Consider the following 13,346-nt stretch of genomic DNA (forward strand, 5'->3'; position numbering starts at 1 on the left):
CACTGGAATCAAGCTATCCTGGCTGAAGAGGGATGAAACCCCAGAACCAGTCAGAGGATGCTTGTTTCCGGTCCAGGGAGGACCTGGCTTGTCAGTTCGGGCTGGACTGTTCCAATGAGGCACAGGGTCAAGACTGATTTGCATATGGCCAGGTCTAAACTGGGGTGGCATGGTGAGCAAAAGAATGATGGATTTAACCCAGATCTCTTGACTGGGGGTGAATGTTTTGATTTGTTCTGCATTCCGCCTATCAATTGTGTGTCTTTTGCTTTCTAGCAAAAAGAATCAGTGGCACACTTTTAACAAAAACTTCATGGAAATTTGTCAAACTGCACCAAAAATATAGGCAAGTCAAATAATGATTTTCCTATTGAAACAGGGTCCTAGACCGTGTTTCCATAGGAAATCTGAAAATTCTATTTTGAATAACTTTGGCGCCGGTTGACAAATCCGCGCGAAAGTTTCAAAACTAATGGGGCGATCCACTCAGCTCCTACCCTGAAAGTCTCGGGGTGATTCGTCAAGGGGGGGGCCGAGAAAAAAGGGGGGTCCCAAAACGCGTTTTCCCCATGCATTTTTCCATAGGACCTTTAGTCGAAGGTACAGCCTGAACGGCTGAACAGAATTACTTGAAATTTGGCAGAGAGGTTGTCCTCGGTGCGTACAGTGTGCACACCGTGCGCACACTGTGCGCGCACGGTGCCGTGCGCGAGCGAAATTCTGATTGGTTGATAGATGTCAGTAGACATTCGAATCAGTCGAAATCAGGAAGTGTCGGCCGCCATTTTGTCTGTCGCACTGAAAAGGAAAGGTGGAAAAAAGGTGGAAAATGTGAAAAGGTGGCAGGGAAGAGAGTTCCTGACCCCCTAGTGTTTGTCAGGGGGTCACAGAAGGACCCCCAAGGGTTAAAAAAACATTTTATTATTTTTGAAAAAAATCGCGGGGTGCGCGCACGGTGCGCACAGCGCATGGTGCGCGCACAATGCACGCACGGTGAAAAACCTTGAAAAAAAAAAATAATTAATAAATACATAACTTAGCATTTAAAAAAACGTACAAATTCACTTAAAAAACCATAGGTTTCACACAGGTTATAGTTAAGTGGACATTTCACTCGTAAAAAACCAATGAAATTCCCCCGTTATAGTTAGTTCAATAACTCGCACGCCCGCAATCCACTGCTCATGATGTCACACATTGCATCATTCATGACATGGTCAATGGCATCACTCATGACATCACTGATGACATCATCCTTGTGATAGAGTGGCGGTCGCGCGAGTTATAGTTATCTGAACTAACTATAACGGGGGAATTTCATTGGTTTTTTACAAACCAGACAAACCACAATATGTTGGCATATTAGGTACCCCCAGGTTCTCCCCTAGGTGTCCCAGGGGTGAGGGGTCAGGTACTTATCAGGAGGACCCTTATAAAAGATGTTTTGGTTGCTCTGGGGATAGAGAAATTGCATATTCCACTTCCCTCATTGTAGTAAAGTGCTTCCCCAAATCTACTTTTGTGCTAGGAGCATTGTAGAATGAGGATCTTCATTATCTTTGTATTTTCAAGACCCCTAAAGTTTGCCCTAGGTGTCCCAAGGGTGGGGGCCATTTAGCTACAAGCAGGGTCCTTATAAAAGATGTTTTATATGTCCTGGTGTTGGAGAAATTGGACATTTAATTTTCCCCATTGTAGATCCCCAGCCACATAGGTTAACATTGCAATAGTTTATGAACTCATAATTATAGCTAAGGATGATGGAAAGTTTCATTCTAGGATGTAGGAGCATGGTATTGACAAATCCAACAATATACTATTGTTGAATGTATCCTAAAATATACAGAAAAGAAGTTATAAGACTTTCTTGTCTGTAAACCAAAATTCAGCCTTCTTGTCCTCTTCCCTGATTGGTCACAGTTAACATGATTAGCCAGGCTGCTTTGAAGAAGTGATAAGCGGCACCTGGGGAGAGAGGCTTTCTGGTCGAAGAGGGTTCTGCTACACAGGATTGCTAGAGCAGGGCGGAGGGGTTGTAAGCCATGAGCTTCAAAGGAAGAAGGGGACAGGCAGAAAAAGTAGGTCCATCTACCCCCATCCTCTCTGAACCCAGCCAGATGGCAGGCTTAAGGAAGGAGTGTGCAGATGTCAGGGGGAAGAGAGCTATGGAAATGGTCCAAACTGGAGGTTGGTTTAACTAGTTCTTGCTCCTCTGCTGAGATTTCATCCATATTGAATTTTGGAGGAATCGTGCTTTCTGGGAGACCATTGTGCCACCCTTTGGAGGAAATTATCATACTCTGGGGTGTTGCCCTGCACCTCATTGGCCAGAAGTGCCCGCCTCCTTGACCCCAGAGAACACTAAATAAGTATCTGAGAAGGGCAGAGCCTCTCAGATCTGCTGCTTGAAACTAAGAAAAGAAGAAGGGTTTATGCTGGAAGTCTGATTTGCACCAATCGGGCCCTGCACTCTGATTGTGCCTGCTGCAAAATCTGGAACTACAGCCCTGTGGACCTAACTTGCTTTAAGAGGAATAAAGAGTGGACTCCCTGCAAGCTACAGGTTAACAGATCTCACTTGATCTTCACCATCAAGAATCCCCAGCCTGGAGTTTGTCCAAGTGGATTGTGGGAACTGAAGTCACAAACTTTCAAGGAGCATCCTGGAGATCCCAGATTCTTGGATTGTATTTTGGACACTTTGGGACACCTAGAGGAACTTCAGGAAGAAGTTCCAGAAGTTTAGAGAACTTTGGAGAAACTTTGGAAAAAAGCTCCAGAGGGGAATCGATTCAACAGCGAGAGCCAAGCCGGCACCCTTTAACCATGAGCTGGCCTGCTCTGCGGGTTCGTCCCACTGAAAATCTCAAGAGGTCTGACTTCCAGAGTTTGACCGGGAGCTCCCTGGAAAGAAACCTGACAAATCCTCACCGAACTCAGACTGGTGAAGATCATCGAGGGACCACTTCAGAAAAAGCTCCAGAAAGTCCAAGGGTAAAACTTTGACTGAGATAGCCGTGCAGGACTCCATTGCCGTTGGACTGAAACTTTGACTCTGTCCCGGACTAGCATAACCAGATGTCCCAATAGGCTTCATAGGTTTCTATGCGCTAGATAGTGCTACATCTTTAAAAATCCATATATCCAATGTCCTACATTGGATTTTTTACATTTTGGTGAATTTTAAAGTTTAAATATTTCCTATTTTTGTAAATTGTGTTGGATTTTTATTGTGTGTTGTGTCATAATTATTTGCTGAATTGGTGTTTTTAAATGCTTTACATAGCTTCCTCCAAAGCAGGCAGCCAAGCTACCAAGAGTTGAGCATGAGACTCATTTTCTGAGACTTATTCTGAGCCCTAGACTATTAGTCGCCTTATTGTCAGCGGTAGATGCATATTTACCACTAATAATAAGTTTTAATAACCCACTTTCCAACAGATATATATATATATATTACCTACTGGCGGTCGTTAGGACCCCTTTTCCATAGGAAATCCGCAACATTCTATTTTGAATAACTTTGGCGCCGGTTGACGAATCCTCGCGAATTTCTCAAAATAGGTGGGGCGCTATGCTCCGCTCCTACCCTGAAAGTCTCGGGGGGATTCGTCAAGCGGGGGCTGAGATAAAAGAGGGGTCCCAAAACGCGTTTTTCCCATGCATTTTTCCATAGGACCTTTAGACAGGGCTACAGCCCGAACGGCTGAACAGAATTACTAGAAATTTGGCAGAGAAGTAGTCCCTAGGTCAAGGAAGTGCCTTTTGTAGGTTTGGTGTAAATCTGTTCAGTAGATTCTGAGAAAATAGCCTTTAAATCAATATATATATCTGAGCCAGCTTATGGTACGCTTACCGTAAGCTTACCGTACGCGTACGGTGGCGTGCGCGAGCGCGATTCTGATTGGCTGTTACATCAAGTAAACATTTGAATCGGTCGAAACCAGGAAGCGGCGGCCGCCATTTTCTCTCTCGCACTCTGAGGGGGGGCTGTAAACAAAGGCAAAAAACATATAAAGGGGCTGTTTAGACAGCGCCCATGCACATAGCCATGTTAGTTGAGTCCTCAAAGATCCCCTAAGGCCAAAAACGGTAAATTTTTATTTTTTGAAAATTTCGCCGATTACGCTAAAAATTTTAATTAAAAAAAAAAAACACTCTCTGTGCATGGCGTATTATTGTCATCACTTACAAATTAAGATAGATTACCTATCACAAGGAAGCGCATAATATGTCCTCCATGTGCGCACGGTGCGCTACGCGCACCGCGTGCCCACCTTGCGTGTACGGCACTAACTGCGTAAAGTGGGCGCGCGGTGCGCGAAGCGCACCGCGTGCTCACTGTGCCCGCACGGTGCGCGAAGCGCACCGTGCGCGCACGGAATGAACTGCGTTAAGTGGGCGTGCACGCCACGAATGGCGTAAAGTAACTTAGCATTTAAAAAACCGTACAAATTCACTGAAAAAACCATAGGTTTCACAGACGTTATAGTTAGGAATTAGCATTTAAAAAACCTTGCAAATTTTATATATATATATATATATACACATAATATATATATATTGGTCATGTGAGCAAGGCTCTTGGGGAGCCGAAACGTTATGGCGACAATTCTGCGAACAAGCGAATAAATTTGCACTAAGGAATCTGGTCCGTGTTTGTGATCTCTTGGTTTGAGGCTACAACGATTCAGCCACGCCTGGGGAGCATTACTTATTGGATATATATATATATATATATATTCACTGAAAAAATCATAGGTTTCAGGCACGTTATAGTTAGGAATTAGCATTTAAAAAACCTTAGAAATTCACTGAAAAAACCATAGGTTTTAGGGGTGTTATAGTTAGCTGGACATTTCACTTGTACAAAACCATTGAAATTACCCCGTTATAGTTAGTTCAGCTAACTATAACTCGTGCGCCCGCAATGCACTGCTGATGACGTCACATATTACATCACTCATGACATGGTCAGTGACATCACTCATGACATCACTCATGACATCTCAAATGACATCACTGATGACATCACTGATGACATCATCCAGTGAATGTGTGTTTTTCTGAAAATCAAATATGTTTTATATATGTATATCTCAAGGTCGATGGAAGAATAAATGGGTATATAAGTGTCTAAATGGATGAATTTTATTGGGGAAAATTGATTCTATAACTGACTGATTAAGTGTATCTTAGTGAATACATGGGTTAGTAAGTAATCTTTAAATATGTAAATATTTGTATCAGTCTCTCACTTTGTGTATAAGTGGCTGCATGGGTTGGTGAGTAGCTACATAAGTGTCTATCTAGGTTATTAGTTGGTTTTTTGAGTATCAGTATGAGTGTCTGTATGGTTCGGTGGGGGGTATTACATAGTGCATAGATGCATGAATGAGTGACTCATTGTATGTGTTGAAGACAGCATGTGTGCAGCACTGTATGGGTGGATGAGTGTGTGTATGGGTGTGTTAGTGAGTGAATGACTGTCTCAATAGTGTCTTTATGTGTAACTACATATGTTTTAAACTAGTATCTGTGAGTATTGGTGTATATAAGTGAGTATATGTGAGAGTGAGAGATTGGAAGAGGTCCTGTATAAATGAGTCTGTGTTTCTATAAGTGACTGCTTAAGCGAGCAAGTATGTGTAGGTTTTTGTAGCAGTAAGTGTGGTGGTGTGTGTATAACTATATATATGCAATTTAATGGATGTTTGATACTTTGTTTGCATGTGTGACTATGTGTCTGAGTAACTCTATGGATGAGTGTCACTGTGTTACAGGATATATAGGTGTATAAGTACATATGATGCGTGAGTACATGTATGAGTGACTGTATAGGACTGTTGGTGAATGAGTGGATATGAGTGTAGATCTTGGAATTACTGAATTGGTGTGTTGTAAGTGGTATTGCTATGTCCATTCATTTGAAAATGTTAGTTTCTATTTTTGAGTGTGTGTATCAAAGGTTATATTATGGTGAGAGGAGGTCTGCCACTCTATCACAAGGATGATGTCATCAGTGATGTCATTTGAGATGTCATCAGGGATGTCATCAGTGATGTCACTGACCATGTCATGAGTGATGTAATATGTGACGTCATCAGCAGTGCATTGCGGTCATGCGAGGTATAGTTAGCTGAACTAACTATAAACGGGGAATTTCAATGGTTTTGTACAAGTGAAATGTCCAGCTAACTATAACACCCCTAAAACCTATGTTTTTTTCAGTGAATTTCTAAGGTTTTTTAAATGCTAATTCCTAACTACAACGTGCCTGAAACCTATGGTTTTTTCAGTGAATTTCAAAGGTTTTGTAAATGACAATTTTTAAATGTATTGTTATATTGATTTTTTTTATACTGATTTCCTACATTTTTTTAAACTTTATTTTTAGATATTTTATTTTTTAAATTACATTATAATTACTAAGGGTGTGCGGAATTTGCGAAATTAACTATCGCAAATTATCGCGAAAATGTTTAAAATTATCGCAAACAAGCGGAAATATCGCGAAGATGCGGAAGTTTTTTTCCGGCATGTTCTCGAGATTTTCTGCATGGTTGCGGGTCGCCAACTTACCCATGTGGTTGCTTGCGGGCGCGGCCATCTTGTTTTGAGTTGTCTCGCGGTGCATGATCGCGAGAAGAAAGACGTGATCGCGCGACGCATGACGTCACTGCGGGCGCGAACTGTCGCGAGGCAGCGCAAATGGCTAAAAACAATACAACATCTCATGGAGAACGTGACCGGATCAAGAAAACTTGTCGGCGAACGCAGGGATTCAGGTAAGGCGATCGCGCGCGCGCGAGAATGTATTATTTTACAGCGCGAGCAAGAAACAAATCATCGCCAAGCTGCGGAAACCGGAATTTTTTACATTTTCGCGCTCTCCGCGGAACGCGAAAATGTCAAATCATCGCAATTTCCGCGAACGGAACGAAATTTTCGCCCAGGCCTAATAATTACATTATACATTACATTACAAAATATACTTTCTCAAAACGAATTACTTTAGTATAAATACTTTGCAAATAGGCAAAAGACTTTTAAGTACAGTAGTTACAGTTGTTGCAATGGGCAACACAATTTCAAACACAATGCAACATTGAGCTCAATGGGAATTTCTAGTTAAATGCAAATAGTTACGTTATGGATTACTATTCTAACCACAGGACTGGATCTTAGATTCAGTTCTGGGACATCTCCTGTAAACAGTAGAGTAAAATCGTTTTGGTTACAATAGTGATTTTTAAGGAATATTATTGTATTTTAAAAGTTGGCAGAAACTTTTTCACATTGAATCACCAATGTTATCCTATGGGAGGAAATTCACTTACCAGATAAGTAGTGTTATCGTTACTTTTTCTTACTCAGTGGTGGATCCTGGATCCAGCACTGGTGCATCTCCTGTAAACAGTTGAAAGAATGTGTTTAAGTCATACAGGCGATTTTTAAGGAATATTTGTAGTTTGTGAAAATCGACACTTAGAAACTTTTCTGGTGAAAACCACACAATGGATTCCTATGGAAGGAAATTCAAGTTACTGGTAAGTACGGTTTGAATTACTTTTCAGGGTCAGTGCTGGGCTAAAAGATGCAGCACTGGGTTCTCTCCTGATAACAGGTGAGTAAATCAGAATTAGTTCTTCGGATGATTTTAGGTGAATATTTTAAAGTTTCAAAACTCCACACTTAGAAGAATTTTCAAGTGAAACCAGTCAATGTTAGCCTATGGAAGGAAATTCAAGTTACTGGTAAGTATGGTTAAAATTACTTTTCAGGATCAGTACTGAGCTCAAAGATGCAGCACTGAGGACTCTCCTGATAACAGGTGAGTAAATCGGAATTCGTAGTACATCCAGTAAGCGCCACAGAGCTGCGTAGCAGAGATGTCAAAAGGGGCACGGCCTGCACCACCTCTCTGCAATGCAGCGCAGTGGCACTTCCTGGAAGCACCTGGTGGGCTACTTGGCCCCCATGGTCCCTCAGGTTTGAGGTGGAATTTTTTCCCTAACTTAAAACGCGCCACAGTGCGTGTTTGCACACATCACGTAAGGCCCCGTCCCCTCGCTTCACCACTGTGTAAATGCGCCCTGTCACCGTTCTAAGTTGAGATATTAAGTCCCCTTCAATCCTAAGGGTCCCTAGGGTCAAACTAGCCCACTAGGTACCTCCAGTAAGCGCCACAGAGCTGTGTTGCAGAGAGGTGTAAAAAGGGGCGTGTCCTCTGAACACCTCTCTGCAACGCAGCTCCCAGGAGCATACTGGAGGTACCTGGTGGGCTAGTTGGCCCCCAGGGACCCCTCAAGATTGAAGAGGAATTAATTCCTCAACTTAAAACGCACCACAGGGCACGTTTGCACAATGGTAAAGGAAGGGGGCGGGGCCTGAGGTGATATGTGTGCAAACACGCCCTGTGGCGTGTTTTAAAATGGGGAATTAATTCCTCTTCAATCCTGAGGTGCCCTGGGGGCCAACTAGCCCAGCAGGTACCTCCAGTATGCGCCAGGGAGCTGCGTTGCAGAGAGGTGTAAAAAGGGGCGTGGCCTCTGAACACCTGTCTGCAATGCAGCTCCCTGGCGCATACTGGAGATACATGTTGGGCTATTTGGCCCTCAGGGACCCTCAGTATTGAAAGAGTATTAACTCCCCAACTTGAAACGCGCTACGGGGCGTGTTTGCACAGTGGTAAAGGGAGGGGGTGGGCCTGAGTTCACTTGTGTGCAAACACGCCCACTGGCGCGTTTTAAGTTAGAGAATTATTTCCTCCTCAATCCTGTGGGTCCCTGGGGGCCAACTAGCCCACCAGGTACCTCCAGTATGCGCCAAGAGGCTGTGTTGCAGATAGGTGTTCAGAGGCCACGCACCTTTTTACATCACACTCTGCAACTCAGCTCCGTGGCGCTTACTGGAGGTACTTGGTGGGCTAGTTGGCCCCCAGGGACCCTCAGTATTGACAAGGAATTAATTCCCCAACTTAAACCGTGCCACAGGGCGTGTTTGCACACATGTGAACTCAGGCCCCACCCCCTCCCTTCACCACTGTGCAAACGCGCCCCGTGGCGCGTTTTAAGTTGGGGGATTAACTCCCCTTGAATACTGAGGGTCCCTGGGGTGCAACTAGCCCACCAGCTACCTCCAGTAAGCTCAACAGAGCTGCGTTGCAGAGAGGTGTAAAAAGGGGCGTGGCCTCAGAACAACTCTCTGCAATGCAGCTCCCTGGTGCATACTGGAGGTACCTGGTGGGCTAGTTGGCCCCCAGGGACACCCAGTATTCAAGGGGAATTTGTTCCCTCTCTGCAAACGCGCCAGGGGGCGCTTTTGCAGAGTGGTGTAATGAGGGGGCCTGGCCTACTTCCGCGATCCCTTTTTTTAAAATTTTCGGGTTTTTTAAAGAAGGGGTACTGTGTAGCCCCCCTTCTTTTTCAAATTTTTTGGCCCTGGGGACCCCATCCCCCAGGGCCTGCCCCCTGATTTTTTTTGTTAAACAATAAAATGGGGAAGGGGGCCGCGTGGCGCCCCCCCCCCCCTCCCGAGGCCATAAACAGCCCCGGGGACCCCATCCCCCGGGGCATGGGCCTTTTTTTATTTATTTTTTTATTTGGAGGGGGGCTGTCTTGCCCCCCTCCTGTGGCCACTTATGGCCCCGGGGACCCCATCCCCCGGGGCCGGCCCTTTTTTATTTATTTTTTAAAAAAAAAATTGGGGGATGGGGGGCCGTGTGGCCCCCCTCCCGGGCCACTTATGGCCCCGAGAACCCCATCCCCCGGGGCTGGCCCACTCCGTTGGGGACCATGGGGGGGTCCCCAATCCCCCCATGGTCCCAGCCGGCTCCACGCATCCTGCAGCTAACATGCTGCTCCCCATGTGGAAAAGCAATCTGCTTTGTTAATTGGAAGAGAGAGCAGGTTTCCTGCTCTTGCTTCCAAATAGCAAAGCAGTTTGCAATGACAGGGTGGGAGCCGCGAGGCTCCCGCTCTGTCATTGCAAACGGCAGTGTCCTGGGGGTGGGCGCCCCGGAACACTACAGGAGCCGGCCCTGGGGGTGGCGGTCCTCAGGGCCTGTACAAGGCTCCAGGAGGGGGACTGCACGGCCCCCCTCCCACATTTGTAAGAAGCCCTTGGGGTGGCGGTCCCCGGGGCTGGGGGGGCCTCAGAGCCCCCCACACCCAATTTTAAGTAGCCCTGGGTGGTGTCAGTCCCCGGGGCTGGGAGGGCCTGAGAGCTTCCCCGTACATAATTTAAAAAAGCACCGGGGGTGGAGGTCCCCAGGGCTGGGGGGCCCCTCTGGGCCCCCCTTTACATAAATCACCATTGCCCCCGGGATTTGGCCCGCCGGGGCTAAATACCAAACAAGCGCGGGCTCGCGCTTAATTTTTATTTTTCTTAATTTTAATTTTTATCGGCAGGATGCGCGCATCCAGCGCACATCCTCCCGTTTTTGAGGTTTTGTTTTTGGGTCTCTTGTGGCTCGGTTCTACCGAGGCACACCATGGCTGCCAACACTTCCTGATTTGGAGTGTTGACAAGCAGCTCTTGCACGGCAGGGTGCGCGCAGGGTGCGCATACGGTACGCGGATCCTCCGAGGCCATAGATATATATGTACTTTTAAATGTCATTTTCTCAGGAACTACTGAACGGATTTACACCATTTAAGCAAAAGGCTCGAGTCTGAACTGAGGACTACCTCTTTGCCAAATTTGGTGTAATTCCGTACAGCAGTTCGGGCTGTAGCTGCGGCTAAAGGTCCTATGGGAAATTGCATGGGGAAAACACGTTTTGGGACCCCCCTTTTTTCTCAGCCCCCGCTACACAAATCATCCCGAGACTTTCAGGATAGGAGCGGACCGGAGCTGGCCAAAAGTTTTGAAAATTTCGCGAAGATTCGTCAACGGGCGCCAACGTTATTCCAAATAGAATGTTGCGGATTTCCTATGGAAAATAGGTCCTAACTATAACTACCTACTGGCAACCGCCAGTAGGTAATATATATATATATATATATCAACCACCAACTCCAATCTTCCACAAAAGAAAGGACACCGACACCAACGACTTTTGCTGGATACACAGATTTAATGTCATCACCTGCCTTAATCATGCAAGAGGAACGAATTCAGTTTGTGGGTTAAAATACATAAAAGTTGAATACAAAAAAGGTGTATATATATATATGTGTGTGTGTGTGTGTGTGTGTGTATGTTTCTTGGGTTCACTTTGCAGAACAAAATTGCGCATTCACGGAGAAATGCCTTCCCAAGTATTTATTCGACACAAACAAAACTTGACAGGCGTGTTTTGGCACCTGGCCTTTGTCAATGTCAAATACATATATATTTGGCTCTCTAAACAACGCGCACAGTATATATGTAGCACTGTTTATATGTGTGTTTTGCATGTTCTTCCCGATGTTATTCTAAAATGGCAGCCAGAACTTTCTATAAAACCCACACAATTAAATAAATAGTCAAATAAATAAATAAATCATGTCAATGGGGCAGCACTTTCCTTGGGTTTGATTTGTTCGCATTGAAGGTGTGAACTCCTCCTTTTAAGTCATTTTATTCTTATAAGCAATACCTTCTTAGGATGACATTAAATGATATTTACTTTCCAGTTTTAACATTTTCAAAGTTGTGATTATTCTAACACCTCTGAAAAAGACTGTGGCACACATGTTGATCTAGGGGCGAGAAAACGTTTAAAAAGAGGTCCAAAAAGTGAGGAAAATAAGATCACTCCAACTGACTGCTCAAATAAATGCAAATTAGCCTGATTTATTTTGAGAGAGTAAGGCAGCCAAATGCCAAACATGCTTTCAGGTTCCAGGTTCCCACAAGAGCTTGCGCCATATTGAGATAGTCGATATACAATGCCAGGTAGGCCTAGCCACCAGATGTCTACGTGCAACAAGCCAACTCACATGTTCTGCGATATTGCAAATGGCTTGCCAACATCTTTGTTCTCTTTGAATTGCTCACAGGTTTTTCTGGCAAGTCTTGCTAATATATGGTCATAAAAGAGTCAAGGTCTCAAATGGAAGACACACCTGAATGTATGGTCTTCTGCAATTTCAGCGCATCGCTATGAAAGGCTATTTTTGCCTAGATTATTAAAATATTTAAAAGCCCCGTAGATTGTGCGAAAAACAATTCATGGAAACGGTATTCAGCATCTGGAAAGAAACATTACACCCTAATATAAACCAACGAAATAGCGGGGCCTTGGTGGGTCCTTCTTTGTTTATTAGAAATTAAGCTCAAATGAAACCTGTTTTTTCTGCTGATCTCACTGGTGTTCCAAATATTTTTCAGCTCACAAGCACGTGAACACGGAATGCGTTACTCCTGCCCAAGTCCCCAAACTTGAGTCGAATGCCCAGTTGACACTTCCCCTCGACGTGAACAACTTCCCCATGAACAAATATGTCCGAGCTAATTTCAAGGTGAGTTTAATGCGTTGTACACGATATGCATTAAAAATTTAAACAGATTAATAGAAAGGCTTTGATTGTGCATAATTAATAGAGATATGTTAAATGTTTTGTCATTAATGATCCTGTTGGATAATGTGAAAATAAAATAAGCTTGAACGTCATAAATATTCGGCTTTCAAACATACCTGTTTTCATTTAGTGCTTTAGATGTCAGGTCAACGGTTTAGATTCTGCTGATTTGAAGATTGCTGTGTCAACCCCTCATAGTGCTGCGTCAACCCCTCATAGTGCTGCGTCAACCCCTCATAGTGCTGAGTCAACCCCTCATAGTGCTGCGTCAACCCGCCATAGTGCTGCGTCAACCCAACATATTCCCCTTGCTTTCAATTGTTTCAATTTTTCCATCTTCTGTATAGGTCAGATATTTCCTAATGGGGCTCCTCAGGATTCCTGCTCCGCCTTCCCCAACTCTGCATTATCCTCTTCTCAATCTTTGGCTGCCTGACTTTCCTCACTTCACCATCCATTTTCCTAGTCCATGTTGTGAGAAGTTGGCCTGGTATATGCTGCTCACTAATTCTAGTGATCACCTTGTACCATGCCAAACAACCCTTATGATGGTGGTTGAAGTCAACCGTGATAGACCAGCTATCCTAGTGGTAGCGTGGACAGTGCAGTCTGCAGGCTAAACTCTTGAGGGCATGTGAAGCCAGCTGTTTTACCAAATGTAACCTCCTTGAATACCAAATGAAAGGACACCACACAGATATATATTCAAAATATATATGTATTTATTTACTTAAAAGTATCCCCTATACTCTTTATGAGCACAGAAGCACATTCGTTTAAACAAGGCAGTGTTTAAATATACAAAAGTTGCACAATTATGGATGGGCCAGTGGCCAG

General features: G+C 44.4%; 1 protein-coding gene across 1 annotated transcript in view; it reads left to right on the forward strand.

Annotated features, from left to right (window-relative positions):
- MYO15A (myosin XVA) overlaps positions 1-13,346 on the forward strand; it is a 1,126,038-nt gene that overhangs the window by 495,666 nt on the left and 617,026 nt on the right. The window contains exon 30 of the mRNA XM_085631315.1: positions 12,319-12,449. Within this exon, the coding sequence (XP_085487441.1) occupies positions 12,319-12,449 (131 nt within the window). The remainder of the gene's footprint in view (positions 1-12,318; positions 12,450-13,346) is intronic.

The sequence above is a fragment of the Triturus cristatus genome, chromosome 10 (assembly GCF_964204655.1).
Source record: "Triturus cristatus chromosome 10, aTriCri1.1, whole genome shotgun sequence".
In the NCBI taxonomy this organism is placed as follows: domain Eukaryota; kingdom Metazoa; phylum Chordata; class Amphibia; order Caudata; family Salamandridae; genus Triturus; species Triturus cristatus.